This window comes from Plectropomus leopardus, chromosome 7, assembly GCF_008729295.1.
Source record: "Plectropomus leopardus isolate mb chromosome 7, YSFRI_Pleo_2.0, whole genome shotgun sequence".
Lineage (NCBI taxonomy): Eukaryota > Metazoa > Chordata > Actinopteri > Perciformes > Serranidae > Plectropomus > Plectropomus leopardus.
The window spans coordinates 27,803,804-27,831,697 of NC_056469.1; the positions used below are offsets into that span (position 1 = coordinate 27,803,804).

At 40.4% G+C, this 27,894-nt stretch overlaps 1 protein-coding gene across 1 annotated transcript; it reads left to right on the forward strand.

Annotated features, from left to right (window-relative positions):
* Nucleotides 1-1,994: 1,994 nt before the first annotated feature.
* On the forward strand, nt 1,995-26,619 carry ptpn3 (protein tyrosine phosphatase non-receptor type 3). Its single transcript, XM_042489817.1, has 27 exons — nt 1,995-2,147; nt 3,251-3,317; nt 3,821-3,962; nt 5,907-6,041; nt 6,201-6,243; nt 6,393-6,474; nt 6,637-6,681; nt 6,772-6,824; nt 6,988-7,105; nt 9,079-9,166; nt 9,285-9,373; nt 9,462-9,525; nt 10,228-10,430; nt 11,593-11,718; nt 12,943-13,104; nt 13,438-13,540; nt 13,643-13,720; nt 13,847-13,903; nt 14,369-14,525; nt 14,723-14,895; nt 15,879-15,969; nt 16,180-16,241; nt 16,484-16,630; nt 17,882-18,010; nt 20,212-20,357; nt 20,496-20,631; nt 25,940-26,619. The coding sequence occupies exons 3-27, from the start codon at nt 3,894-3,896 to the stop codon at nt 26,012-26,014; spliced, it is 2,631 nt and encodes an 876-aa protein (XP_042345751.1). The 5' UTR covers nt 1,995-2,147; nt 3,251-3,317; nt 3,821-3,893; the 3' UTR covers nt 26,015-26,619.
* The last annotated feature ends 1,275 nt before the right edge of the window (nt 26,620-27,894 follow it).

Consider the following 27,894-nt stretch of genomic DNA (forward strand, 5'->3'; position numbering starts at 1 on the left):
GCTTCAGCCACAGGAAGAAAAGCTGGACGACATTCAAACTCCATGTTTGCAGAATGAAACCTAAAGCCCCTTGCCAGCTTCTGGCCTCATTATAGCTCCATTATCACTGGCCTTCATGTTCTCTTTCATTAATTATCTCATTCAAGAACCAATCTCATTCTCACCTTTTGAACCGTTATTAGCTTTTAAATCTGCGATGTCTCTGTCATGATGTCATTTTTTTTAAAACTCACAGTTGTGTCCACACAGTCAGATTTGTGGTTGGCACTGAAAATGTTTCAGACCTGGTTCAGCAGCAAAATATAGACTTTAGGCACAAGCTACAGAACACGGAAGCACAGAGCTTCTTCCTGGTATCCTAATTTGTGCAGAGATTTTTTTTGTATTTGTGTAAAAACGTATTATATACATATAACTTTAGATGCTTTGTTTCAAATGCATGTCAAAAAGCAATATCATACTTGCACTATTTTCTATTTCTTATGTATGGTTCAGTGATGTAACATGCATATTTTTGTGTTTGGTAGCATTATTTCCTTTCAAAATAACTTAATCAGTTCATGACATACATCACTTTATGCTATAAAATCTGTTTAGTTTGAACACATTTTGAGTACATTCAGATAATGCATATTTAATGTTTTGGCATCTCAAACCCCCAAAATGTCACATTTTTGTGCACATGAACAGACTAAGAAAGCAATTAAAGATGGTATTTTAATGATAATAAATTCAAAATAAAATACAACGGCATGATCCTATGTTTTAAACCTTTCAAATGAGCCACATTTTACAAATACCAATAGTTCAAAGCATATTTTGTCCGACAATTTGTATGTTCTCAAATGTCAAGATGGCACAACAGTAAACATGAGACTTTAATTATGAACTGAGGAGGTGATAACAGCCAATAGGATTTTGCATCATCAAGAATAACCCAAGCACCCCTATTGGCTGGGTGAAAAGTTTTGCAGATTTATCTCAAATATTGAAAAAAAATAGATACTTTAACAAATGCATCATATTCCCCATGCTGTGTGGTGAGTACATTTCCAATGCATAACACAAATGACAGCAGTAGTACTTCGTCTGTCCTGTAGATGGAGACAGCAAACTAAAGGAATTCATGAGGTAGACTGGCACCTTTCTATGTTTTCTCTCTCTCTAAAGGAATCTTTATCTTCATGTTAAAAAAAATCATGGATGTATTATTAAATTCAATTACTTTCCCTACAATGACCCCAACATGAGAAAAAGTGAAAATTGCCTTGGTTCATATTTCCATGAAAGCTGTACACCAAAAGGGTAAAAACCTTGTCTTAGGGGTCATTTTTGACAGTTATAAAATCAGTTATAAAATAATTTTCATACCACAAAAACACACACATACACACACAAATACGTCTGCAATCTACACAAACTTTTGTACTGTCCTCATTGTACACTGTGCGAAAGACTATTATTGTTTCTCTATAAAAAATGCATTCAAAACTTCTTTTTGCAAATGTCTTCTACTTTCTTAGGCTATAAAAGTGATATATCTAGCTAAAAAATGTTTACACCTATGCAATACCTTTAGCAGTAATAATAATAACAATAACAATAAATCTCTACTGTAATAAAGAAAACAATTATGACAGATGTGTTGTATTACAAACGAGTGGACTCCACTGATAAAATGTAGTCTTTCTGCATTGTGAAGAGGTTAAACCTATATATTCACAAAGTTTGTGATGAATGACAGGTTGTTTCTTAATGCAAAAACATTTGGAGTTTAAAATTCAATCAAGCTGCTTATTTTAATCTTTTAGTGAAGGCGGGTCATTTGTTTTACCTTTAGGACATGTGGTGTGTACCGAAAGTTGAAACAGCACAAGGGTTAACTGAAAAAGAGGGTTTGTTTTGGATTGTTTTGCTCTCTACTCTATTTCCTATGCTTTGCGCTCGCGCCTCCTGGAACGCGCATCCCACTCGGGGGCGCGCGCGGTGAAGGGGCGGGGCCGCGCGGAGTCAGCGCAGCCAGGGATGAGAAACTTGTCCCGGATATTTACCTAACTATACCTGGCTCTTCCGACGCGCCCCGTCCCGAAGTCTCCACCGCGGACTGTTTGAGGACCATGACCCGTCTCTGAAGCGGGACCACCGAGGTACACACGGCTTTATTTTGTCTTTAAACCTTCTCTTCCCAGAAAAAAGAGCCACTTCTTCGCCAAGTTGTAGCTACGAGGAGCGCGGCGGTTGGAGGAAAGTTTGCCAGTGAAGTGTTCCTCCTTTTGGGTGTAGCTGTAGAAAAACTTCAGCAGGTTCCTTGTTGGCGCTGTGGTTCAAAGTACAGCGAGGTCACAGCAGGGTTCATTATCGACAAACTGGCAACAAAAATATGGACCTCAAACACTGAGAGAGGCCCTGTTTATTCATTGGTATGTGTACTGTTTAGTGATGCAGTTTAGCTTTTTATGCTAGGTGTTCCTACGTACTACACTTGAAAACACAAGGCTGTTGCAGAAAAGAAATGCTAAAACTATCATAAAATCATTATTATTTACTCGTCTGTAGCTGTCATGGCACCTCAACATATCAGAAATAAATGCAAGATGCATCACCAGTGAAGTCTTACAGTACCTCTGCACATCATGATGAATCTGCTTCTTAGCCCTTTGAGACCTGAGCAAATTGGCTGGTTTCTTTCAAAAACACGAGAAGGCAACGAAAGAAGAAATGACCCAAAATTTAGCAAGAAATTGGTTAAAAGGAGAAGAAAATTACCAGAAAAATTTGTTTAAAAAAAGGTTTAAAAAAAAGGAAATACCCTGAAAAAGTCTTCAAAAATTAAAAGTGATATAACATAATTCTAAATACATAATCATTATATCTGTTTTTCCGAAGACTATAACAAAATCCCTAGGCATTTTCACTATCTTTTATTTTTTTTTTCTAAATCTACTTTTTTTTTCAAATTGTGGAACATTTCTTACCAGGTTGCATGTTGCCTTTTCCCATGTTTAAAAAAAAACAAAAACAAGAGTTCAGAGTTGTAAATACTTGTGAAGGCATCTGAAAGCCGCAAAAGAAAAGTGACGTCACTTGAGGTTTTAAATGTAGCATTTACTTGTAAATCCATTAGAGGCCTGCCTGTGAGAGGGGTCATTATGGAAAACAAGCCACCAAATTGGGACCAGCTCTGTGTTAATACATTCAAAGTGTGTCACTGTGTTCAAACATTAACTCAAACACTGTGTGTCCTTTTCAGAATCAGTGTGAGACAGGCCGGCCTGGATCCATTAATCGTTCACCTGGAAAATCAAGACAGGACACATGTACGTACACTTGCATATAGATGCACACACACACACTCACACTCACACACACACACAGACACAAAGCCTTTGAGCATGCATAAGTAGTGCATGTGTGTTTGTGTTTCTCCTGTGTGCTCCCAGCGGCTGGTCTGAGATCAGTTGTATTGTAGATGGGTGTGTTCAACTCTGAAAATGTTTAACATTCTTATCATTCAGCTGCCTGCGAAAGGCGGAGAGACGCAGAGGGAGAGCAGCAGGGAGAGGGAAGGGACATGTTCAGACCCAGGCCAAATAATAAAGAATTACACGAACACACACACACACACACACACACACACAGTCACTCCTTCGCATTCATGGTGCATTACTCACTGCAGCCCGATGCTCCATCCAGCACATATATTACTCACCACACAATGTCATCCTGAGGGAGGTGCTTTCATTGGAAGACAACAGCCTGGAAACATCTGACACTGTTTTGGTGGTTGTGTGAGTGTGTTTGTCTACGTGTGTGTTTCCAGGTCCCCACTCAGTGACGAGCTGAGGGCAGGGTGTTTGTCTTGAGAGGGAGGCAGAGTTACCGTGGTAACAGACATGCCAAAACCGGACCTGCTTTGCCTAGTTCAGCTGCTGGACGGCACTATAGAGACCTTCAGAGTCAGCGTGCGTACCACACACACACACACACACACACACACAAACACACTTTTTCCTGTCTGCCATTATGGAGATCATATGTTGCTCCTATCTGTCTCTGTGCTCTGCTAATGATCATCGTGTCAGTGCGCGATACAGTGACAGACTACTCTTTCCTATTCTCATCGATCCACATCTCTTATTAACACCATGACCTTGACTTGAAGGACACGCTCACCTCCTGCAGCTTGTACAGCTCGTCACACTTGGGAGCCTTTTACATGATCAGCATATCATGTCGTACGCAGCCTGACAGCACACACACTGACAGGCGTGCACATGCAGACAGGCAATCACAAATATTGCTTTCTAGGACAGCAGCTGTGCAGCACCTTTATGTGAAGGGTGGGAGAGCGCTGCGTCTGTTTCCAATATTAAACTCTCCATTACTCTTTTTTAATGGCTCCTGTGTTTCTCATGTTTGGATGAGGTTTATTGTTTTGGGTTTTTTTAAACAGATTTTCACTGAAGAAGAACATGTGTTTTGAGGGAAGCTCGGCGCGTTCAGATTGCTCTGATGTTGTTTCCACATACATAAAAAATGATTGCTGCAAGAACTCACTGTTCGCCGCTGCAGTTTACCGTAAACATTTCGCTCCTCTTATGTGAACATGCTTCTGGTAATAAGAAGTGTAGGGAAAGTGTAGATGCGGGTTATTCCTCAGAGTGATTAATAGTTTAACGAAAGAGTGTTGTAGTGCAGGTGGAAGTCTTCTTCTCACCTGCATCTTTGCATAATTAATAGTTTTTGTCCCATTTTTGATATTTAAAGGAACAGCATATAGGATCCATTGACAGAAGTGGCATATAATATTCATAGCTATGTTTTCTTTAGTTTATAATCCTCTGGAAATAAGAATCATGTTTTTATTGCTGAAGCTATTGTAGCACGAAAATCTCAAGCCGTTGCAATCCTACACTACCGTCATGCAGATCGTTCCTCATTTTGTCACAAACTATGAAAGGTGGGTTTCCATTACAGATTTGCGCAAAATTAAGCAATATTTTTTAAAAATGTAGATAAAACTCAATTGCGAGATGACTGCGTTTCCATTGAGTGATGTTATGCAACTTTTCTCGCGATGTTCTGCAACTCTTATGATAACATTCCAAGAAACATGGTGATGGATGTTCAAAACATTAGCAGGTTTATTTCCATTGCAGCCACCACATTTGCCGTCATTATTTCCAATCGAGGGCGACACAGGCGAGTTATGCGAGCGATAATGGAAAGATAAGCCCCTCATATATGGGAACGGCCACATATGAGGGATTTCTGGGGGATGATAGTTCATGATTTCACGGAGGAATTGTGGATTCAAAACTTTCAGAAGATGCACTCAACTCTTGAAGAGTTCTTTCAGACAAGCGCATAGCCATAGCATTATGTGACCTGTAAAAGCAAAAAAGGGTTTCATTGTAGTTTTGCGAAATGTGGCTTTTTTTTTTAATCGCCTGAAATACCACCTCAGACTAGCATACAATTTTTTTTTGAAATTGACATGTTTCCATTAGGCATATTTTATATTCACATTTTTATTTGTTACCAGCTGGTCACCATATTATTTTCGGACAGGCAACTTGCAGTCCATCACCCACAAGTGGTGGCGTTTATTGTTCTGGTTTGGCTCAGTGCATTCTGGTCGTGGTAGGTTTTCTAACTCTTGAGCAAAAGGGAATGCCACAACCCTTTTTTGTTGTTTTCCCTTTTCATGTAGCACCTATTTCAAAAGTATTTGTGTCATTCTTCTGCAGAGAGTTTTGTGAAAAGATCATGCAGCAGTGAAATACCTCTTTAAGCCCTGCTGCAACATATGGCACTGTATATTCACATGTACAAATAAGCATGCAGTAAATGTCACTCAAAGTTTTGGCTGATATTAATGTTTGTCTGTTGTTTCCATCTTTCAGAAGCAGGATGAAGGCGTGGTTCTGTTGGACACAGTGTGCAACCACCTGGGCCTGCAGGAAAGGCAGCTCTTCAGTCTGCAGATCAGAGAATCCAGCACAGCCATCGCCTCAATCACAGCCAACACACACTCTCCTGTGAGCTCACTGTTCATCTGCCTCACACTCGGGGCTGGGATTGTAATGTATTGCACTCGCTGATTGCTGTTTAGGCGACGATAACCACAGGGTATGCTTACATAAATGTTTTTTTTAGCCCCAGTTAGCCATTATACTTAATGAATTTCTTTCTCTCAGAGATGGTTGGAGCCTGAGAAACCCTTGAAGAAGCAGATTAAAGGTATCTGTCTGCAGAGTAATCACTGTCTTTACTTAGTATTACTTCTCTGGACAAATGCGTTTTTGTTTTACAATATATTTCAATACATTTATAGAAAGAGAGCGTAGGAGAGAAGAGGATTAAGGTGACTATATGCCATTTCTCTGCAGGTCTTGTATCTCCCTTTTATCTGAACTTCAGAGTGCGATTCTTCATCTCTGATCCTAATTCTCTGCAGCATGAGCAGACAAGGTTAGTATATGCGCCTCACTGTTAGTGTGTTTTTGTAGCCATCATATATCACCAGATATTGATCTGGAGAAGTTGTGTGACTCAGAAAGATCCTTTTCGCCGGGATTATGGAAAGAAATGAAGGCGTGGGTTGATAAAGTTCCTCTTGTCTCGTCTCTGCAGGCACCTGTACTTCCTCCAGATCAGGAGTGACATTAGAGAAGGACGGTTAGTAGCACGCAGACTCCGCCACCACATCCCCCTGTGCGCAGTTTGTGTTTAGCTGCTACAATGTGTAATCATGGTGTATGATTGCAGGTTGCAGTGCCCGCTGAGTGCAGCTGTAGTGTTGGCCTCTTACGCCATGCAGTGTGAGTCCCATCTCTTCCTAGGGAAAACAAATGATTAATGACTTAATAATAACAGACTGAGTAATTAGTCCTGTTGAGGATGCTCTCAATAAGCTCTCTGACAGTAGCCAGATGTCACTGTGTGAATGTGTGGGTGCTAAGTGTCTACTTATATCTCCTGCAGCGGAGATGGGGGATCACTGTCCTTCTCGACTTCCTGGTTACCTCTCCAAGTGCCACTTCATTCCAGAGCAGGATGAAGACTTCCTGTCCAAAGTGGAGGATCTGCATCCACAGCACAAGTAATTCAGACACTTTATTACATCTGGTTGACAGCAGCTATAGATGTCTAATAATAACTATATACTGGACTCCAATGGCACCTATTCAGTCCAGTGGAATTGCTAGCCTGATGCACACGCCAAAAAACAAATTCCTACTCAGCTCATCAGGCCCACACCATAGACTGCTTACCCCTGCAGTGCTTAAGTGAGGCTAAAATATCCACGGTACAGGCACTGGCATCTTGTGCTGGTGAAGTCATTTGGAGCTGAAGCCTACCCAGCAGTGATATCTGCTGTGGGGGAGTTCCCGGCAAAATACTTATCCGACCAATCACAAGCAGCTTTATTGAATAGGAGCGCATGGATTGGCTGTCATAGCTGTCAAACATGGCAGAAAAATCCCCTTTTTGTAGAATTTTATAACTCATTAAAACCAAACTTGCCATTACAAATTGCCAAAACTTGCTTGAATAAACATCAGGGTGATGGGAACTACCTTCAGTGACAGAAACCATCTTTGGGAAAAATGTATTTGGGGTATACTTTGAGTTTTTAGTTTGGCCTATGTCCCACTCACTAACATGGAGGGGTGGGCATTATGACCTATACTGCAGCCTGACTCTACTTTAGCTACACTAGGGGAAACTGTCATCTTGTGCATCTTTATATACAGTCTATGGTCCAAACCAGGGCCCCAGGATGTGCCCTGGGCTTTTTCGTAGTGGCTGAAGAGTGCAATAACAACTCCTGAGTCCATCAGGTGATGCCGTGACCCCTGTGAAATGAATCATTTCACTATCAGGATTTAATTCATTCGGTCTAATAGCATTTGAAAACTCTGAAAGAGAAAAAAAATGTTGTCCCCTTTCAAGTTAGCAGAGCGCTAAACTGGAAGCAGCTGGCATGGTCTGCAGAAGTCTCGAGTTTGCTTGCTTTATGGGCCAAATGATGCACAAGCTTCTTGGCTTCATGCACCACTAAGCAGCTTCCATATTGAATAACGGGGTCTTGTCTCCAAAGCTTTATCCAGTTCTCTTTATACATCCATGGCCCAGACACACTGAACCGACATCAAAAAATTAGTGGCGAGGAAGGCTGACTGTTGCAATACTTCATGACGCCTTTTTATCAGCCAGAAAGTTGCACCTGATCACACCATAAAGACAGCCAACAGCCAGGAAATAAATCTCCATACCAGCGGATGGCAGTAGTCTGTATTTGCTATTCAAATAACGAAACCAGAAGACTGACAGGACGGATTCAAGTTGCTAATTAGCCAGTTAGCACAACAAAACAACCCGATGTTGAAAGAACAAATTATATTTACTATGCACGAGTGAACAATAACACAAGCAGTCATGTACTTTTAATGCTTAAGAGCTCAATGGCTAAGAAATGATCTCACCTCATAATCTTACTCCCTCTTGATTAACGTAAGTCCTTTGTTTGATCTTATCACTTCTCTTTCTCTTCTTGTGCGCCAGTCAACATGCAACATGTATCATTCTCAACATGCTGAGTCTGCTGAAAAAAGTAAACAAGGGCTAACTAGTGGCAATGATGCAGGACACACTGGATTAAGTAAGGCCACAGATGGTCACTGATCGCTGACTGTCAGCTTGGTGTGTCAGGACCTGTAGACTTTACATTGTGATGACCTCACAGATTTTTAAATAGTTTTTCTCAGCTAAAGAAAGGCTTCACAAATATAAAACCTCCATGGAACAAAAATTGAAAATAGAAAGAGTCCTTATTGTACTTCTTAGCAGTTTGAGGTATCTGTCAACTGTTTAGCAGACATCTCTTTTATAATGGTGGTCGGTGGGATTTTTTGCTGTAATACCACCAGTGGCCACTGGGAAAAACTGGACTCAAGGCTGAGCGGCTTTCCTGTGGGCCTGCAACCGACAAACAAGTTTGCTGTGCAGATGGTTCCTGGTGTTGTATGTAATTTTCTCTCTCTCTCTCCGTGTGTGTGTGTGTGTTCCCAGAGGGCTAAAGCAGAGTGAGGCAGAGCTGTGTTACCTCAACACAGCACGAACACTGGAGTTGTATGGAGTGGAGCTGTATGCTGCCATGGTAGAGTCGCTTAAACATTTCATGTTAAGACTCATGTTCCACTTTAACTTCCTCTGCGTCCTTTAAGTTTCTCCCATGTGTGAAACATTTGTCACTCCCTCATTATTCTGTCTCTCAGGACACACACGATGCCCCTCTGATGGTGGGTTTGGCCTCCAGCGGTGTTGCAATATTCTGTAATATGATTTGCTCCAGTTTCTTCCCCTGGTGAGTGATGATGATGCTAATTAATTACATGTCTTGTTCATACATTTTCTTCTCTTTTTTTTCAACCAACTGCATTCTTCACATGTAGGGGGAACATCATCAAGATTTCATTCAAGAGGAAACGTTTTTTTATACATCTGAAACGTAAACATGTGAGTCCTTCTCTATTTGTTCTTAATAATTTAAAGATCTGCTCCAGACAAATCGGTGCTTTTAACTGCTCCATGCGCTTGGCTGTTGAAAGCATAGACTGTAAAAAATAATAGACATAGCCACCATGATGTCACCCATTGGTTTGTAGACTCCTATTTTAAGGCTTTAATTTGGCTTCACCTTGGATTTTTGGAGACAGAAGTGATCGTATTTGGACCATAACGTTAGCTGCAAACTTGGTTAGCATGATGCATTTACAGCTATGGTTCACTGTAATAATGCTAATACTAAGGCAACTTGGTTTGCAGTATTTGCTTCCTCCCCCCCATCATTGGAAGAAATGAGTTTAATATGCAGCGAAGAGTGGTACTCATTAACTGTGTGCTGCAACGTCATGCATCACAGTGCACGAGACGAGAGATTATTGAGTCTCTAGCTTGTCTACTACGTTGTCTACATAGACATGAATACAGCATTGATTGAGTTTTCATTTCCACTCTTTCGGCTGGTATTCTCTGTGTGTTTATACGTGTGACAAGTCATAAATCATTCATAAAAAATATAAGAAGAGTTGCTTTTTTTTGCCAGTATCAAAAGCAAGCCAAGCAGGTGAAGTTAGAGATGTGACCTTGAATATTTAAATCGCAAAGAACTCTAACATCATAAAACATTATAAAATATTTAATCTCTATATGTTGCAGGGGGAGACCCAGGATTGTGAAGTGTCTCTGGTTCTGCCCTGTCCCAAGACCTGTAAGAACCTGTGGAGGTCCTGTGTGGATCATCACTCCTTCTTCAGCTCTAACCGGACTGCAAGGAGCCCCAAACACAACAACAGTTCAGTTCAGTCCTACAGAAAGCTGATAACACAGCACCTGGGCCTCAGCAACAGTAAATCTGAGAGGTGAGCCTATAGCTGCTAAGGTAGCGATTGTAATGTCACCCATCGGTTTGTAGACTGACATTTTGAATAGGAATGGAGATCAAAACCCAGTTCCATTGAGGACCCGGTTCCACTTTTTTCAAAACCTGAAAAATCAAAAATGTTTGAGCTTATTGATTCTGCTGTCGAGTCCCGTGGGTCCTATAACGTAACATCTTGAGTTGAGTCATGTCTTTTAAATCCAATCACTGGGATACATCGATTGTACATCAAATTAAACCTTAATGCAGAAAAATCTACTGTCGTCCAGTTGAAAAAACTCTTTCAACAGCTGCTGCTGCACTGTCTTCATCATCATCCACTCAAAACGGCAGTGGTAAGCACGCCCAAACTTTGAAGCAAGAACCGTCATTTAAAAATAGTAATCAAATGTTGAAATCCGAGTTGAAATCAGCAGGATGAGTTAGCTAGTTAGCTACATAAACGAGCTTTCATAAGGTTTCATTGTGATGTGTTCAAGGTCGGCTCAGTAAAATGACTATTAGGCAAAGGTAAATGAAACATCATCAGGATGTGTTCAAATCAAGAAAATAAACTTTTTGTTAGTTTTTAGTGAGAAACTTGATTAATACCGTTTTTTGGGTGACAGATTTGTTTTCCCAGCAATATAAAAGAAACAGTCACTTGTTAAGTAATAAAAGCAAAACCAATTTTGTTAAAAACGTCTTGTCGCCCCGTCTTTCTACCAAATAATGGAAAAGTATCGTCAGTGGTATCGATAAAGACTCAGATTTTGAAGGAGTCTCGATAATGGTATGAATATCATTAAAAATTAACAATCCCAATCCCTAATTTTGAAGCCTTTTGGCAGTTGCTTCTTTGTTTTTTGGAGAGGGTGGAGCTGTGTATGAGCACGGGTTGGGTCTGACTCACAGACTGTGTTAACTTCTTGCAGACAGCCTGTCACTCAAAGCGGCCACACACTTAATAATGTCTAACTTTAATTAAAGGTAACATGGAGGTCTAAGGGGATTTACTCCATTTTTGAGTGGCCATTTGAGGAACTGCAGCTTTTGGCACTTCTGTATTGGTTTTAAGCTCCGAAAGTTGCTGCTTGGTTTTCGCATGTACTTTCTTGTCACAAATACTGCAAATATTCCTTCCCTTCCTTTCTAACATGCAGCGGTCCAGTATGCCAGCGTGTGGTGGGAGGGATGGTGTGGAACCCAGTCCTGCAGAGGTCGATTTCATCAGAGTACCTTGAGACCAAGAGTCTGCCCTCTAGATCACCACCAAACACCCCAAACTGGTAAGACCTGCTCGATCAACTACAACTATAACAAAACATCCAACATCTCTTTTCTTTGTCTGAATATAACCACATACATAACTAGATTTTATAGTGAACATTTTAACATGCCAGGCCACTTAGTCTGCAAGATATCCTAATTATGACTAATTTTCAATGGTCACATGACACAGGAAAACCTTGACTTGAGGTTTATGTCTGTCTGACTTACAAAGTTATCTGCTTCATTTGCAACTTGATTTATTATTCTTAAATGCTCTCAGATATGGCACATTATTACATGCTATAGCAATGCACAACACATTAAAATGTATTGCAGTCTAAACACACACAAACTTTACATCATCTTTCAGGCGCCACAAATCTCTTTTTGCCATACACACTAAACAGCCTCACAGCACCATATCTGTTGTAAATAAGTTCTAACTCTAACACAGAAATAATAGTCAATATAAACATAACCTTAGCATAGTCCACTACTTTACTCTTTACTCTTTACTCTACTCATCTCATCTGTGTACGTGCACAGACTTTCACAATGGTTGGTCTGTTTGTGTAAATCTCTCCGTAGGGCTAGATCCTTCTTATCTGTGTATAAACAAGTGTTAAAATCAAATGTTTCAAACAGAACCAGACAAAAAAACGTTTTAAATGCTGCCCATTCCTCGTGGAATAATGTACAGACCTGAAATTGTCCGAGCTGATTACTGTGGGGGGATTTATGTCATTTTTAAAGGATTGTGAAAGTAGCACCTTTTGTCAGTGTGATTGCTACTCAGATTTTTACAGAAATCAGTGTAGAAAATTGTAAATGTCCATATATTATAACAGTTTTTTGTGTTGTATATTAACAGGATGTTGTGTTTGCTCATTTGTGGTTGTGACAGCTGTATTTGTCTTTTTATGTTTTGTTGTCTAAGAAGTTTAAGAAAAAGGAAAAATGGTTCACTCTGTAAAAATACTTAATTAAGGATAACTGCATGACTGTTGCTAAGAAGTGAAACCAAATTAACAAAATGTTAAAAAAGATGTTTATGCTACCCTCTTGGCAGCGTAAAGTAGAGAGTTTTAATCTCAGTGAGACTTTTAACTTGTCAAAAAGGATATACGCTGTACATATATATAAGCTGTTGTATAAACTTACATAATACCAGAAAATCACTCAAATATAAATATGTGCCTAAATGGCTCTTACACCTTACTGCTGGTTTGTGTCTCTGGCAGGCGAAGTCCTCGAGTTCGCCACGGCATCCGTAAACCTCGCCCATCCTCAGTTGAACTGACAAACGACCTGAAAGACATGTCAGAAGGGGAAGACGTCTTTTACACATACAGAGCGTCTGTGAGCAGCAGCAAGGACAGTGAGGGAGACAGTTCACCACATAAGTTAGTATCAGTTACAGCAGAAATGTTTGCCTGTCTACCTTTCTCTCTCTCTCTCTCTCTGTCAGTTCAGCTTTGGTGGCACGACGTATGTTAGTGCTGAAAGTTTGATCATTTTTATATCAATATCGCAGTAGGATAAAGAGCAGTTTTTGAATTGAAAGAGCTGTGGTTAAATATTTCCCCCAGCCCTAACACAGTTTATCAAAGCATTTTCATTAACCATAAATATATAAAGAATATATTAGGATATGAGTAATTAGAATTATGTTGTTATCATATGTGAAAGTCATCTACAGATCAGTGTGAAAAATCTTTTAATTTCATCTCTTTCAGCCTCTCTGGCTCTTACAACCGGGGGACAGACGAGGCTTTGTCACAAATTGATGACAGTATAGGCGAAGAGGACGGTGACAGTAGCTCACCAAGCTACAGCAAGGTCCGTTATCTCATCTTCATCAACTCTAAATAGCTGTAATACTGTATATCCACCTGAGTGTGTGCATTTGTTTGCTGATTGTGAGTATTTGTGTGTGTGCAGGACGCACTGGGCGACGGTGACTTGATGCTGATATGTATCGCCCCTGATCATGACGGCAAGTTTGGCTTCAATGTTAAAGTGGGTCTCTCTCTTACCCTCACCACACAAGGCAACGTTAAATGTTTTAAAACTTTATTTACACACACTGTGTCTGTGTTGTTGCTCCTCTATTCTTGCTCCATTTAATTTCCCAACTCCTCCCAGGGTGGGGTGGATCAGAAGATGCCTCTGGCCATATCCCACGTTAAACCTGACTCTCCGGTAAGAGCAGACCGGGATGTGCCTGTGTTTTGTGTTTCTCCAGGTGGAGTCAAAACAGTTTTATGATGAAATTTTAACACAATATGTACTGCCGAATAGATGTTAAAAAAAAAACGAGCCGTAAACGTACCTGTAAAAATACTAAATAAATAGTTTCACATAGAAAATCAGGGTGTCTTCTATGCTGTTTGCTGCATTTGGCCTGCTAATATTTGCTCACCTATGTTCTCTAATAACTTAATGCGTGCTCACCTTATTTTGGATTTAGACATTCAGGAGGTAATTACCGGAAGTGAAATTATCCACAGAGGTAGATTCCTCTCCAAATGCCAAAAAAAAAAAACATTAAAGAAAAACAAACAAAAAGAAAAATTAATATAAACCAACAATAAGCCCAAGTCTGAAATACAGACTGATGTATGATGTGAAGATTTCAGGTGTTCAGTGACGCTGTGTTGTTTTTAGGCAGGTCGCTGTGAGCCCAAACTCCTGGAGGGAGACCTGGTGGTGCTCATCAACGGTCGAGACATTTCCGAACACACACATGATCAGGTTGTCATGTTCATACGAGCCAGCAGAGAGTCACACTCCAGAGAACTGGCCCTGCTCATCAGACGTAGAGGTGTGTCTGAGTGTGTGTGTGTGTGTGTGTGTGTGTGTGTATGTATGTGTGTGTGTGTGTCTGTCTGTGTGTTTGTGTATACGCGTGTGTTAGCAGAGATGCAAAACTGCTGAGGCAGCACTTGAGCCTAGTGTGCAAAGTGTCTGTCATGCTTCTATGAATATTCATCACAGTCTTGAACCCTCCTTGGATTCCAGGTCCTGGCAGGGTGGCACCCCTGCTGCAGTTGCCTCCCGCCCTCACACTCACTGGCCAATCACAGGGAGACAAGCTGTCACCTGGCCAGTCGGAGCGGGTCACGACACTGGAGGAGTCAATGAGTCAGCTGGAGAGATCAATACAGTCTGGAACACTCTGTTTTCACTTTGAGGTATTTAAAATGCAGGTGGGAGCTAAACAGTGAACGAGTGTTTATAAGTTAACGTTAAGCAGGACTTAGTTTGTCCACCTCAGTTATTTTGGATCATAATGAGTCTTTAAGTGCTGTTTTTGGGTACAGATGCAGGGCCTAATCTTCACTCTGACTCCTGATAGTCTGAAACAAAGATGCCATCATTGGCTTTGAATCTGAGGTTTTTGGTTTGCCTCCGCATCAGCGACCTCTGTTGCTGGAGGCATTACGTTTCGGCTTGTACGTACAAACATCTGGCCCATTTTTGCGAAATTGATATCTTAAGAATGCCTTGAGGGAATTTCTTCAAATTTAACAGAAACGGCCACTTAGACTCAAACATGCCAATAAGATTTTGGTGGTCACAGGTCAAAGTTCAAGGTCACAGTGATCTCATCTGTCTCAATTTTGTGAATGCAGTATCTCAAGAACACCTTGAGGGAATGTCCTAAAATTTGGCACAAATGTTCGACTCAAGAATGAGCTGATAGATTTTGGTGTTCAAAGGTCAAAAGTAACAGTGACCCTGCATTTGTCTCATTCTTGTGAGCATGATATCTCAAGAACACCTTGCAGGAATTAATTCAAATTTGACCCAAACGTCCACTTGGACTCAGCAATGGGCTGATTAGACTGTGGTGTTCAAAAGTTAAGGTCGTGTCATTTGTGAATGCAACATCTAAAGATTACTTTTAGGGAGATTCGTCAAATTTGGGACAAACATCCACTTGCAACTCAAGAATGAACTGAATAGAATCTTGTGGTTGAAGGTCAAAGGTCAAGGTTAAAGTGACCTCATACAATATGTTGTTGGCCATAACTCAACTCAACTGTGAAGCGTCCATGTTTTCACAGACATGGATGTAAACTCTAAATGCAACTAGACTGGTGTGTGGAGGCATACAACCCTGTATGTTTATTTTGTATTTATAAGCGTGTGTTCATTTGCTTTTTATTTCTAGAATCTATACAGAAGGAAGCCTGGTCTGTCACTAAACTGTGCGCGGCTCCCTGAAAACACGGACAAGAATCGATATAAGGATGTTTTACCCTGTAAGTGCTGCTTATTCTGACTGTCTGCGTGTCTGTGCTCTGCTGCTCGTCTCCTCTCTACCTGGTGCCGCCCACAGCTCTGTGCTACCCTCCTAACCTTGATCTGGAGCTCACCGCTGTAACACCTCATGAAATTTAATTGGTTTAGCCTGCGGTGCGTCGACAGCTCTGTTATGACCCTCACACGCTGCTGTCCTGCTCTCCTTTCAGATGATGCCACCAGAGTGGTGCTCCAGGGGCCGGAGGACTACATCAACGCCAGCCACATCACGGTACAAAAAAATGACTGTCTTGTCTCTGTCTGACATTTAAAGAAGCAGTGTGTAGGATTTAGTGGAATCTAGCAGTGATGATTGCAGATTGCAACTAGTTGAAACTTTTCCCACATATCAAGCGTGAACTCCCAGTTAGGGTTCCCTCAGTGTAGGGCTGCCCTACACACTGGACCTTCAATGTGAACTCATTTTCTGCATGTTGTGTGTACCTCTGTGTGTTTTATTTGTCTGTGTTGTAGGTGGCGCCCCCAGTGTCCGGTGTATGTTTACGATATGTTGCGGCACAGGGTCCATTGCCACAGACATGCACTCACTTTTGGCAGACTGTTTGGGAGCAACAGACACACACCGTCATCATGCTAACAACTCTGACAGAGAGGGGACGGGTATACATGTGTTTTTACTTTTTTAAATTATTTTTTTTATTGGATTCAAAATTGGTGCACATCATACAACACAACATACCTTCATCATTTTCTTTTTCCATTTTTTAACATCAAAGTGGGAAAGAGAAAAAATAAAATAAAAAATGAATTAGAAGTATATATAAAATCATTCATACAGGCAACAGTGAACCCAATAGTATTTTTTTCTGAAGAGAAGAAAAAAAGAAAGAAAAAACACCTTAAAAAACAGCAAATCAGAAAAAGTAATCAAAAACTAAATAAATTAATAAAATCTATAACTAATGATTTTAAAGAAGGTGTGGCTGCATACATGTACTCTTAAAGAAAAGAAACAATAGAATTACAAATAAACTATGAACAGTTAAAACTTGAGTAGCTCAACGTAAACTGAGAAGTGATGTTATAAATGTATCTTCCTAGATAAAGAGAAGTCTGATCTTAATGAGGATATATGTTCAGTCCAAGATGCCCAACAGCTTTTTAACTTATCCTGTTAAAGTCTTACAATAAATGTCGATCCAAAAAAACATCGATCCAGCCCTCAACCTTATGTTTATACTTTAATACTGTTTACACAGGAAAGAAAATGAGTAAACGTAAAGGGACTTGAAAATACACAGCTCAATATCAGCAATGTATTAACACAGTGATTACTGCAGCACATTATTACTGTGCATGCAGTTTCGGGCTTTATTGGCACATGATTACTGTAATTATGAGGTTCAGCGCCCATGTTTGCACACAAAAGTAATAAATTAGCACAGTTGTGAGTAATTGCAGGGTTTCACAGTGTGGAGAATAGCTACATGTGAAGTGTGAGCAGGATGCTGATGAGAGAAATATTTGAGACACAGAGACTGAGGCAGCGACATATCAAGGTCTCGTTGAATGAAGATGTCTCTGTCTCGGCTGTTGCTTGGTAACCAGATGCTTTCATTAATTGATCATTTTCCTGATGTTCCTCAAGTGCCCCGAGTTTCTCTCCACTTGACAATCACACACACACACGTAAAATTTGACAATCGGCACACATGCTCCTGATGAATTGCTTTTGTACCTCAGGCAGCTGGGTGGAACACACCGCACTGTTGAATACGAGTTTGATTTCATGAGAGCAGAGCGCAGCTGATGTAACAGCAGCAGCAGCAGCAGCAGCACTATAAAATGTATCCTGAGTGATGACTCATGTCACATGTAATGTAATTTGTCTGTGATGTCACTCACTTGCAGACCAAATGCCACCAGTACTGGCCGCATCCGCCGGAAGTGAAGGATTTCGGGCACATGCGGGTGAAGTGTCACTCTGAGGAGTGTAACCTGGCCTATGTGACACGGCAGTTCACTCTGACACACACACAGGTACAGTAGCAAGTAGCTGCAATCATGAGTCCACTAGTTGACCAACAGAAAATTAATTTGCAACTATTTTGGTAATTGAATTAGCATTTATTTTATTTACATTTCTGTCAATATATACCCCTAAATCTTACACACTGGACTTTTAGGTCATTTTTAAAGTACAAAATTTCTTTTTTAAGTTTCTCAGATGTGAAAATGGGCTGCTTTGCCTCATCTCAACATTACAGGACATTCAGTATGTTTTGTTTTGAACTTCAGATCAACTTTTTATCTGCATTTAAAATTTTTTTTTTATTGATTCACACCTCTTTTTATATTTTCCGGAATATGAAACCAGAGCGAACCATAAAATAGAGCTTTTCTGTTTGCATGTTTGTTGTGACATGTACCACATTTGTGCCATATGTCACATAACAGAGGTCACCACAGGCAGCAACATTATCTGCAGCCAACATACAGTCACCTCCATGTGGCTGGCTTGGTCTGTAGGTTTGCGTGGGTGGGCATGTGTGTTAGTGTGTATTTAAGGGATAGCATTGACTTTTTTTTTTTAGTGTGGTTGTATGAGGTACTTATCCACAGTTAGTGTATAGAGTGCCCCAGGAATGAGTCCTAAAACCCAGAAATGAGTTAACATTTCAGCACTTACTACTCCCTCTTCTCAATTCATAAGTCTTTTTGAATGGGTTTTTGGTTTTGAAAAAGTCATGATTTTTTGTTTGTAATAAAATCATCACAGTAATTTTTTGTGAATAACCCTCCATGTAATGTAACATAACAGCAAATTTATTTCCTGAAGCTGTTGCTGTAGCCCTTATCTAATCTGATGCGTCAATGTGTGACGGTTTTGCTAACAATTACGTACATCTCTCCCCACACTCTGTCTCTCCCTCCAGGTATGTTACGTTTGAATAGGGTTTGAATCTAATATGTTTTTAAAAAGTTGTGCAAGTAGGGCAAGAAATATTTTATCATGGGTCCTTAAAAAGTCATTGAAAACTATGAAATTTTGTCCATGAAAATATGCGGGAACCCTGAACTTCAGTAAATACCCCACTCATGAGCTTTAAGGCTTCCATGTGTCTTAAAGAAGGCTGTTGCAAACAAGTAGCTAAATGAGACTACAGAGTGTCATCATGCAAACTTGTGGTATAAAGCCCCGTTGTGATGGCGACCCCGACAACAGCATTGTAGTTCATTCATAGACTAATGTTAGATTTTTACATCTGGCGATTGCACTCAGGCCTTAAAAATCCCCAAAGTGACATTTGTGAAGATTATCTTGCTGACCAAAACGTGTAAGTATCATAAATGCTTGTTTCTGCTCTAATCCAAAATCCAATGAAAAAATCCCATAGGCTTTTTTACGAGGTAACCAGGGCAAAGCTAACTTTTGCATCAGTCCACAGAAAAATGTCATTACTGGGGCTCTCTATACATTAAAACTGATTTTTTTAGTTACGTTTTGCTGACACCTTCCACAGCAGTGCATCACATAGCTTCCATGGCGGTACTCCAGCCTGCTTCTCCAAATGGGGTTCATGCCAAACAACATCCACTGTAAATAATACACTGACCAAGTTTAAATATCATACAACCCCACTTTAAAAAATTCGAACTATACCTTTAATGTTGTGTTGGCGTGCATGTCATTCTGTAATGTTTATCTGATCAAGCTTTACCACTTTTAGGTAAATAATCCGATTAAATTAGTTGTTTTCCACATTGACTTCCATCGGCACACAGGTAAATGAACAGGTAATGTTCAGGGAGGCATGAAGTATGAAGGCACACACATGCATACACACAGATACTGCTGTGTGGGCCCATCTGTTCCTCTGGCGGAGCGAGTTAATCCCTGCATGGAGTCACAGGCCACATGACCATTATAAACTCTAAACTCAGCTTTTCTCCTCCCCGCCTGTCTTTCTGTTTTCATCTTCCTGTGTCCCTCTCTTCTCAGTGTCACTTAATGGTCACGTGCAGTTTTGTTTGCCTCACTTACTCTTTTTTTCCCCTTGACAGCCATGTGTTTTCTCACATGTTGAATCTTGGCAGAGTTTGAGCCTGTAGGGCTGTAATCGCATGTGGGCGACTTTTTTCCCAAAGTTTATATGTTCATATCATTATAAATACAGGTCATAAAATACTTAAAATCTCTCTGCTTCTATTGTTTTGTTTTTCGTGTGTGTGTGTTTTAGCTGGGTGAAGAACGTGCAGTCACACACCTGCAGTATGTTGCGTGGCCCGACCATGGCGTACCCGATGACCCTTCAGACTTCCTGCTGTTCATCAGCTCGGTCAGGGAGAGGAGGAGAGGTGAAGAGCCACTAATGGTACACTGCAGGTAACACACACACACACACACACACACACACACACATGCACACACACACACAGAGGCTAGGCTCTAATTGAACACTGCCGGCATGTGCTGTACCCGCCTCTACCACGCAGTAAATGCTGTGTTTGTTTTGAATTACAGCGCTGGGATTGGACGGACAGGTGTTCTGATCACCATGGAAACGGCCCTGACTCTGCTGGAAAAGGGTCGGCCGGTGTTCCCACTGGACATTGTCAAAACAGTGAGAGATCAGCGAGCCATGATGGTTCAAACCACGGTACAGAGAAACAAAACAGTTATTTATGCCATAGTAATTGTTTTTTCACTTATTAAAAAATGTTTTATTTTTATTTATTGCATTATGTTTTTAGTTTTGAATTATCATGAAGTGCAGTTGATTGATTTGTCTTCTACATGTAATGTGTGTATTTAAGGTTTCCACTAGAACATGTTTACATGCTTTAATGGTCAAAAAACACTTTATTTCCCTCATAATGTCTGTACTGTAGCACCTGTATTCACCCTCTATCTGAAACACTCAGTTTTAGCACCTGTTTCTGAAAGCCCCCATCCCAAAAAAGCCCAGTCTGCTCAGATTGGTCAGAATTTCCGGGTCTTGGGTATGTCAGTGTCTCTGCTAGGCCGCCAGGAAGTGCGCCAGGCTTTGGTGCAAATTTTGCATAGTGGCCAAAAGTGGAATTACTGTCCGGGTACATCACATGATGCGCACTAGCCCAGAAAGACAATAGAAAAGATAATTTTTTGTGAGTGTCAAAATCCCCACAAAACAACTCGTTTCACCACCTAGATTTAAGCCATCCAGTTTAATAATATTTGGAAAGTCTAAAGGAGCCGCAAGATTAACATGTTTTAGACCACCAATCTAGCGAAACGCTAAATCGGAGGTCAGTTGCTCCGCCGGCAGAAGTGACCCACTCGGGCACACTTGGCCGTGCTTGGCCGCTGTAATGGGCCCGGTAATGCTGAAGATCTGGGAACCTTCATATTCTGGAGAAAGAGCTTTTTTTGTTGTTATTTTGCTTCAGGTGCTTCTGAGCAGCTTTCATAGGAATGAAAAGAGCCGTGGGCTTTGGAGCAAATCTTTGTAACAGCCAAACAGTGTTATTACACCGTCATGTGATGCTCTGCGGCACAAAATGACTTTTTCCCATTGACTTACATGGCTCAAAAAATATATCAGGGGATATATTTTTTGAGCATCACAACCATTACAAAATGACCCATTTTGCTACCAGGATTTGATCTGTTCGGTCAGAAAACATTTTCAGTCTAGAAAAACTGCAAGATTACATTTTTTATCCCCATTCAAGTTAGCTGAGTGCCAAACTGGAAGTTAGCCATTCAGCTGGTGGAAGTTAGCCACTTGGCCGCACTCAGCCGTGTTCGGCCGTCGGCAGTCTGTATTATGCTTGCTCTATTGGCTGCACAGTCTGGAAGTAGTGCCAATAATGCCCACATTATCCAAATAATTTTATACACAGCAGCTGAATTATTTTGGTTCCATGCACCACTGAGCAACTCTCATAGGAATGAACAGGGACCTATGTTCATTGCTGTATTCAGTTTTCTTAGTACATTCATGGCATATTCAGATGGCAGCATACCGGGGAGGTAAACAAGGAAGCTAAAAACATTTTGGCATTTGCACCAGGTGAGCAACTCCATTGGAATTGATAAGCACCATCTTGGCATCCGGTGCCTAGTTATTATTAAGAATTGTTGGCACAGTAAATTGCAGCCGGGACTGTAACGGAGTAAAGCTGCACTTTTTACTGTAAGCAATCAAAAATATAAGCTTCTGAACTTAACTGGACATGTTCCAGCAGGAATCCGATTCAAAATCTGGAAGAAATGAACAACAAGAACAAATTTCGTTGATTTTAGCATGTAGTGTCATGTAGTAGTGTAGGTTATGTTATATATTTACTTGCAGTAGTGTGCTTGGAGCAGGTGACCATATATAGAAATCCAGAACACGATGATTTCATACTGTAGCCAGAAAAAACTGGTGGAAACGATCCAGAACAGCAGAAAAATTTAGTTACTTTTGCTGAGATGGATTACTTTGACATAGGTTTACCTCTTTATCTGAAACTTTGACCAAATATTAAGTCAACTCTCTTCACTGTAACTCTATATAAGACACAAAGTACACAGAAGCATTTACACACAAATTTACACCTTTTTAAGTGTTTTTTTTTAAACTTAATATTTATTCATTTTTCAGGTAACAAAACATACAAAAACAAAATAAAAAGGGGGGTGCCACTGCTTTCAGTTTACAACTTTTCATACATTAATTTCAGTCCAGCTTACTGAGCTACAAATCTTATTTATAGTCTGTCCATTCATTTTAGTGTTGTACGTCTGCCCCTGCTTTAGTCCTTGGTCATTTTTTCCATAGAGTATAGTTCCTCTACAATGTCCATCCACTGTCCTGGACATGGGGTGTCACATTTCAGCCAGCTCCTAATAATGGCCTTTTTAAAATTCTGGTATAAGGATTTTAAATATATAAATGTCCTTTTTATGAATGCTATCCTCAGGTATCAATCCCAGATACACAATCCATGGGTCCCTTGGTATCTTGTAACCTAAAATTCCCTCAAAAATCAAAATAACCTTAGCCCAAAATGTTTGTAATTTTAAAAAATATAAACGTATGGGACTGATTGACATCCATGTGCCCACAACGTCTCCAGCAGTGCTTTTGCCTAATTGTTTGTATTTTATTTATCTTTTTTAGTTCATTTTTTCCAGAATGTCTGTCAGGTAAAACGTTTGACGTAAGGTGGCGTATACCTACAGAAAACATAAGTATTTGTTTAGCAGTGCTATTTAAAAACAATGAATGTACAGAAGAGAGCAAGTTAAGCTCATGTAGAAAGTTTTTGGTGAAAAGGTTTTAGGAGCTAATCGCAGTTTTAGAAACTTTTATTCCTTGAACATGTATGTATGTTCACATTTTTGTCCAGCATAATGTGCTTTTTTGGGCTAAATTCAGGCTGTTTAAATGCATGTATTAATTTAAAAAAAAACATTTTCTATATTTCATTAGGCACACTGCAATTATATTGAAATGTCAGAAATTTGATTTAATAGAGTCTAAGCTTCTGGAGGACTAAAAAAAATCAGTCAAATGTCGAGAGTTGATCTAAAAATACCATATTGAGAACTTCAGGAATTTTCATTAGGGAAAGAGACTTCACTTCAGTGTGCCCAAAATAACTTTTTAAAGGCCAATGTCCCAGTTTTTGACATCTGTGGGGTCTTGTCATCTTTAACCTTCATTAGTTCACAGAGACGTGGCTGCCACAGTTTTACACTCACGGCCGGAGCAGGCAGGCTGAGGTTGGAAGCTGCGGTCTGTGGCACCTCAGCAGTATTTGTCGAGGGAGAGGAAAGTGTTACTCATGGCTTTGAAAGGAGGTGGTGCTGGGAATATGGCAGCGCTCCAGTCACAAGCCTGCTTCTGGGCCAGTGCTGCTACCACGATCACCCTTATTGTGAAAGGAGATCCAGTCCCTGAGGCTTTTACTCTGATGTTTTTGTGCTGATGGAAGGCTTCCTCAGGTTTCCCTTGCGTGTTTGTGTCCCTGACTAACGGAAAAAACACGCACAGAGGACAAACCTTCATGCTAAGGAGCCATACGTTGAAAGCTGGCATTACACTATGGTCTTCGTATTGTTAACAAATCTCATGAGAAACAAACAATACTTTCCAGCTTCCTCACATTACAAACACTAAAAATGGGTCACAAATAAACACTTTGCAAATCTCACCATGAGGTCCAATCAGTAGCTTTTCTGGAGCTTTCGATCACAATCTTCCTCAGCAGATGGAGGTTTATTTTTAGCAATTCTAGCAGCATGACTGCATCAGTGGTTAGTTAGTTGATTGGTCCTCTACTTTGGTTCACACTGACATATCTCAACAGTTATTCAGTGACTTGCAATGAAATTTTGTGCATATATTTATGGTTTCCAGACAACAAATCCCATTGACTACAGTGATCCTCGGACCTTTCCTCGAGTGCTAACAGATCATTGATGTATGTATGAAAAACTAGGGTCCCCTGACATGAAATTATCTGAATCTCTCGCGTTATGTGTGAGCAAGTACGCTAACTTGAACAGGAATAAACTAATTTAATCATGCAGCTCTTGTAAACTTTTGAAATGTTACTGAACAAAATGGATCAAAAAACTAAAAACTACTGCTGTCTTTGGGCTCTGAGCCGATAGCCAAGGCTGGAGGCATTATATTTTCGGGTTGTGTGTACATATCTACGTACATCTGTGCAGCTCATTCTTGTAAACGTAATATCTCGAGAGTGCCTTTAAGGGATTTCCTCATATTTGGCACAAGCATCCACTTGGACTCAATGATAAACTAATTAGATTTTGTTGGTCACAGGTCAAGGTGACCTCCTAAACTTATTTTTTTTGGCCCTAGAATTCATACACTCAAATTTTACACAAATGTCATATACGATATAACAATGAAGTTCTGACATTTTGGTGCGGCTGTGGCTCAGAGGTAGAACGAGTTGTCTTCTAATTGGAAGGTCAGCGATTCGATCCCCGGCTCCTTCAGACAACCTGTTGAAGTATACTTGACCTTATTTTTATTAGATTTGGATTTTTATTTTTATTGTAAATGCATATCGAATCCAAATATCGGTTATCGGTCTCATTAACTACTTATAATCAGTGGCGGTATCGGCCCTGAAAAAACAATTTCAATCAACCCCTGGTCATAACTCAGGAAAAGACGGGGCGAAAACAATCGGTCAGATACTGAATCATGCCACTAATCTTGGGTGTCCACCTTGAAACTCCAACTTGACTGTTGTGTGGAGGCATACAACTGCATGGCAGTATTTCTAGTTAGAAAATGTTAGTCAAACTGCAGTAAAGCGTGCATTTTTGAGGACTATTTTCAGCCACATGGGTGTGTTTTAGTCGTTTTTGAACAGTGGAGCTCTCTGACAGAGAGGAATGCACTGAATCAGGATTTTGGTTTCTCAGACAACACTTCATTGTTTGTTTGTCCTTTTCAAAGAGGCCCTCTTATTCTCATTTTCAGGATCATATTTGTATTTTGTGTAGATTTCTATTTTGTATTTTCATACTGCCCATTGCTGCAGCACCTCTGTCTGAAACAGTCTATCTGAGCTCATGTCCCGCCTCCCGAGAAGTCTGCTCTGATTGGTCAGCTGGCTCTCTCTATGTGCACTCTATTCTATTTGCTACATGTGATGTCACCAAGTTACAGAAGTAACCACTGAAACTCAAACGAGCTGTTTCAGGCAGCTTAGGAGCAGTACCTTTTGAGAAGAGAGCGCTCCCTTTGGCTTAGACTTTGGGCTTTATTACTTAGGAAACCTTTTACAAGCACAAAACTGCTACACAAAAATATGAAGAAAAGAGAAAAACCCAAAAAGCATAATAGGTCCCTTTAAGGAATTTCATAAAGAGAAAAAAATATTGGATTATAATCAGTACTTGAATTTCAAAAACAGCTGTGTTGTGTAACAGCTGTTGTATGTTGTGTGTTTCAGTGTCAGTTCCAGTTCGTGTGCGAGGCCATCCTGCGGGTCTACAAAGAGAAACAAAAGGGATCTACGGCACCATAACCTGAATCAGCAACAGGACCAGAACAGACACACTTAACGTTTCAGCCGCACTTCATTGCGAGCGACTGTCACGGAGGGACTATAACAGATTAACCTCTGTCGCCGCCTCTGGGACTGGTACACAGACTGGATAATGAGAGTATAACCAGCTTCAGAGCACAGCTGTCTGTGATCTGTGTAGCCTAGATTCAATGTTGGAGTACGGATCTTATACCTAGTCGGCCTTTGTGTTTGCTGATAGTGCATTAGGCTTGTAGAGGCTGCGGTCTCCATAGAGACTGATGTAAGACTGATGTGAGCTGCTAATTTCTGTGCAAAAGGCCACTCAGGAATGTTGCCTCTACTTTTTAAGCTACGTGTGCCTTAGACTGTTGCCTCCCGGTGGATGGATCGAACAGGGCGGTGGAGGCAGACCTGGATCGTTATAATCTGTTAGTTTATCTGTATGTCCAAAGACGGAGAGCGAAGCAGGCGTTAGATCAATTCAGCAGATACTGTAGGGTCGTGGTGGTGCAGCATTGAACGCTGTCCGTCAGAGGAGCACCAAATTCCACTGTTCAACACTCTTAAATTATTAAGACACAAAATAAACACACTGATTTATACTGGTGTCTGCTTTGTCACTTTCTCTGATCGCGGACGTCATAAATTAGATCATCAAATGAGGATTTGTTGTGATGACGCTGCCCCTTTTTCACACCTCTTGCAGGATGAAACTGAAGTGAAGAGTCATCTGCTTATTTAACCTTCAGCTGAGTGCCTCTAGAGCTGGCATCACATCAGTGAAACTATCTCAGCATCACAAATCAGCCCAAACAGTGTCTGCTTAGGATGAAATGTTGTCTTAAAGAAAGACACTATAGCCATATATAATATTGCGGTGAGGATATGAGTATCTCTGCAGGTTTTTGATGTATAATTCATAGTGTTGCTATATGTGTGCACTCTTATTCTGTAGCTCTTTTTTCATACAGTATAACACATGAGGATTCTGTGTGCTTTGACAAAGTACCCACCAATGCCTCTGAAATATGTTAGAGCATAATCCAGAATCTCATGATTTCCCTCACAAATATACAAATCATGTCCAGCAGGCTGATGCACAAAAACCAAAATATGTGAGTGGTTTTGTCCAAGAGGTACACATCTGAAGGTTTGTGTGTAGGAGGGCACTGAGGTCATTTTTTCTCTTCGGTTAAAGAGAAACTTCAGTATTTTGGAACCTATTTTCCCGTGTTTTTCTGCCCAAGGGACTAATAGAGACAATTTTCGAAATTGCTCCAGTATTGTGAGAGACCGCTGAATAAACCAGGCAGCATTATTATCCTTACGGACAGTTGTGCAGTGTCAAACAACATTACAGAAAAAGAGAAATGGAACGTCTTAACTTCGGCTTCGCTGGTCTGTTTGTTATATGACCAACAGGTTTCCCGGGGATCCTAAAAAAGTCTTTAAGGCCTTGAATTCATGAATCTAAAAATAAGGCCTTAATTAGTATTACAATGTCAGAAATCAATCTCAAAATAATTAGTAACATATATCTCTATACAGCTCTAATGTCTATTTTTTTAGTTTACCAAATACTTGCATTAACTTCAGGCAGATCATGGTAGTGGAACCAACAAAAATCATGTTTTAAATTACAGTTAACATTTAGGCATAATTGTCCACAAAACTTTTTTTGGGGGTGGGGGATTAACAACAGTCGAAACGTTAGAGACGTGAGAGTTTGGAGAAAGGCGTGGCGGGGAAAGTTTGTTGTCTTGAATACAGAGAGCGTAGATAAGAATTATGACTGCAAGCTTATTTTTAAACTCAATTTTGAATCATTTTAAATCATCTTATCTCTGCACCTCCTATCTGTGCTTTTGCTATTCTAA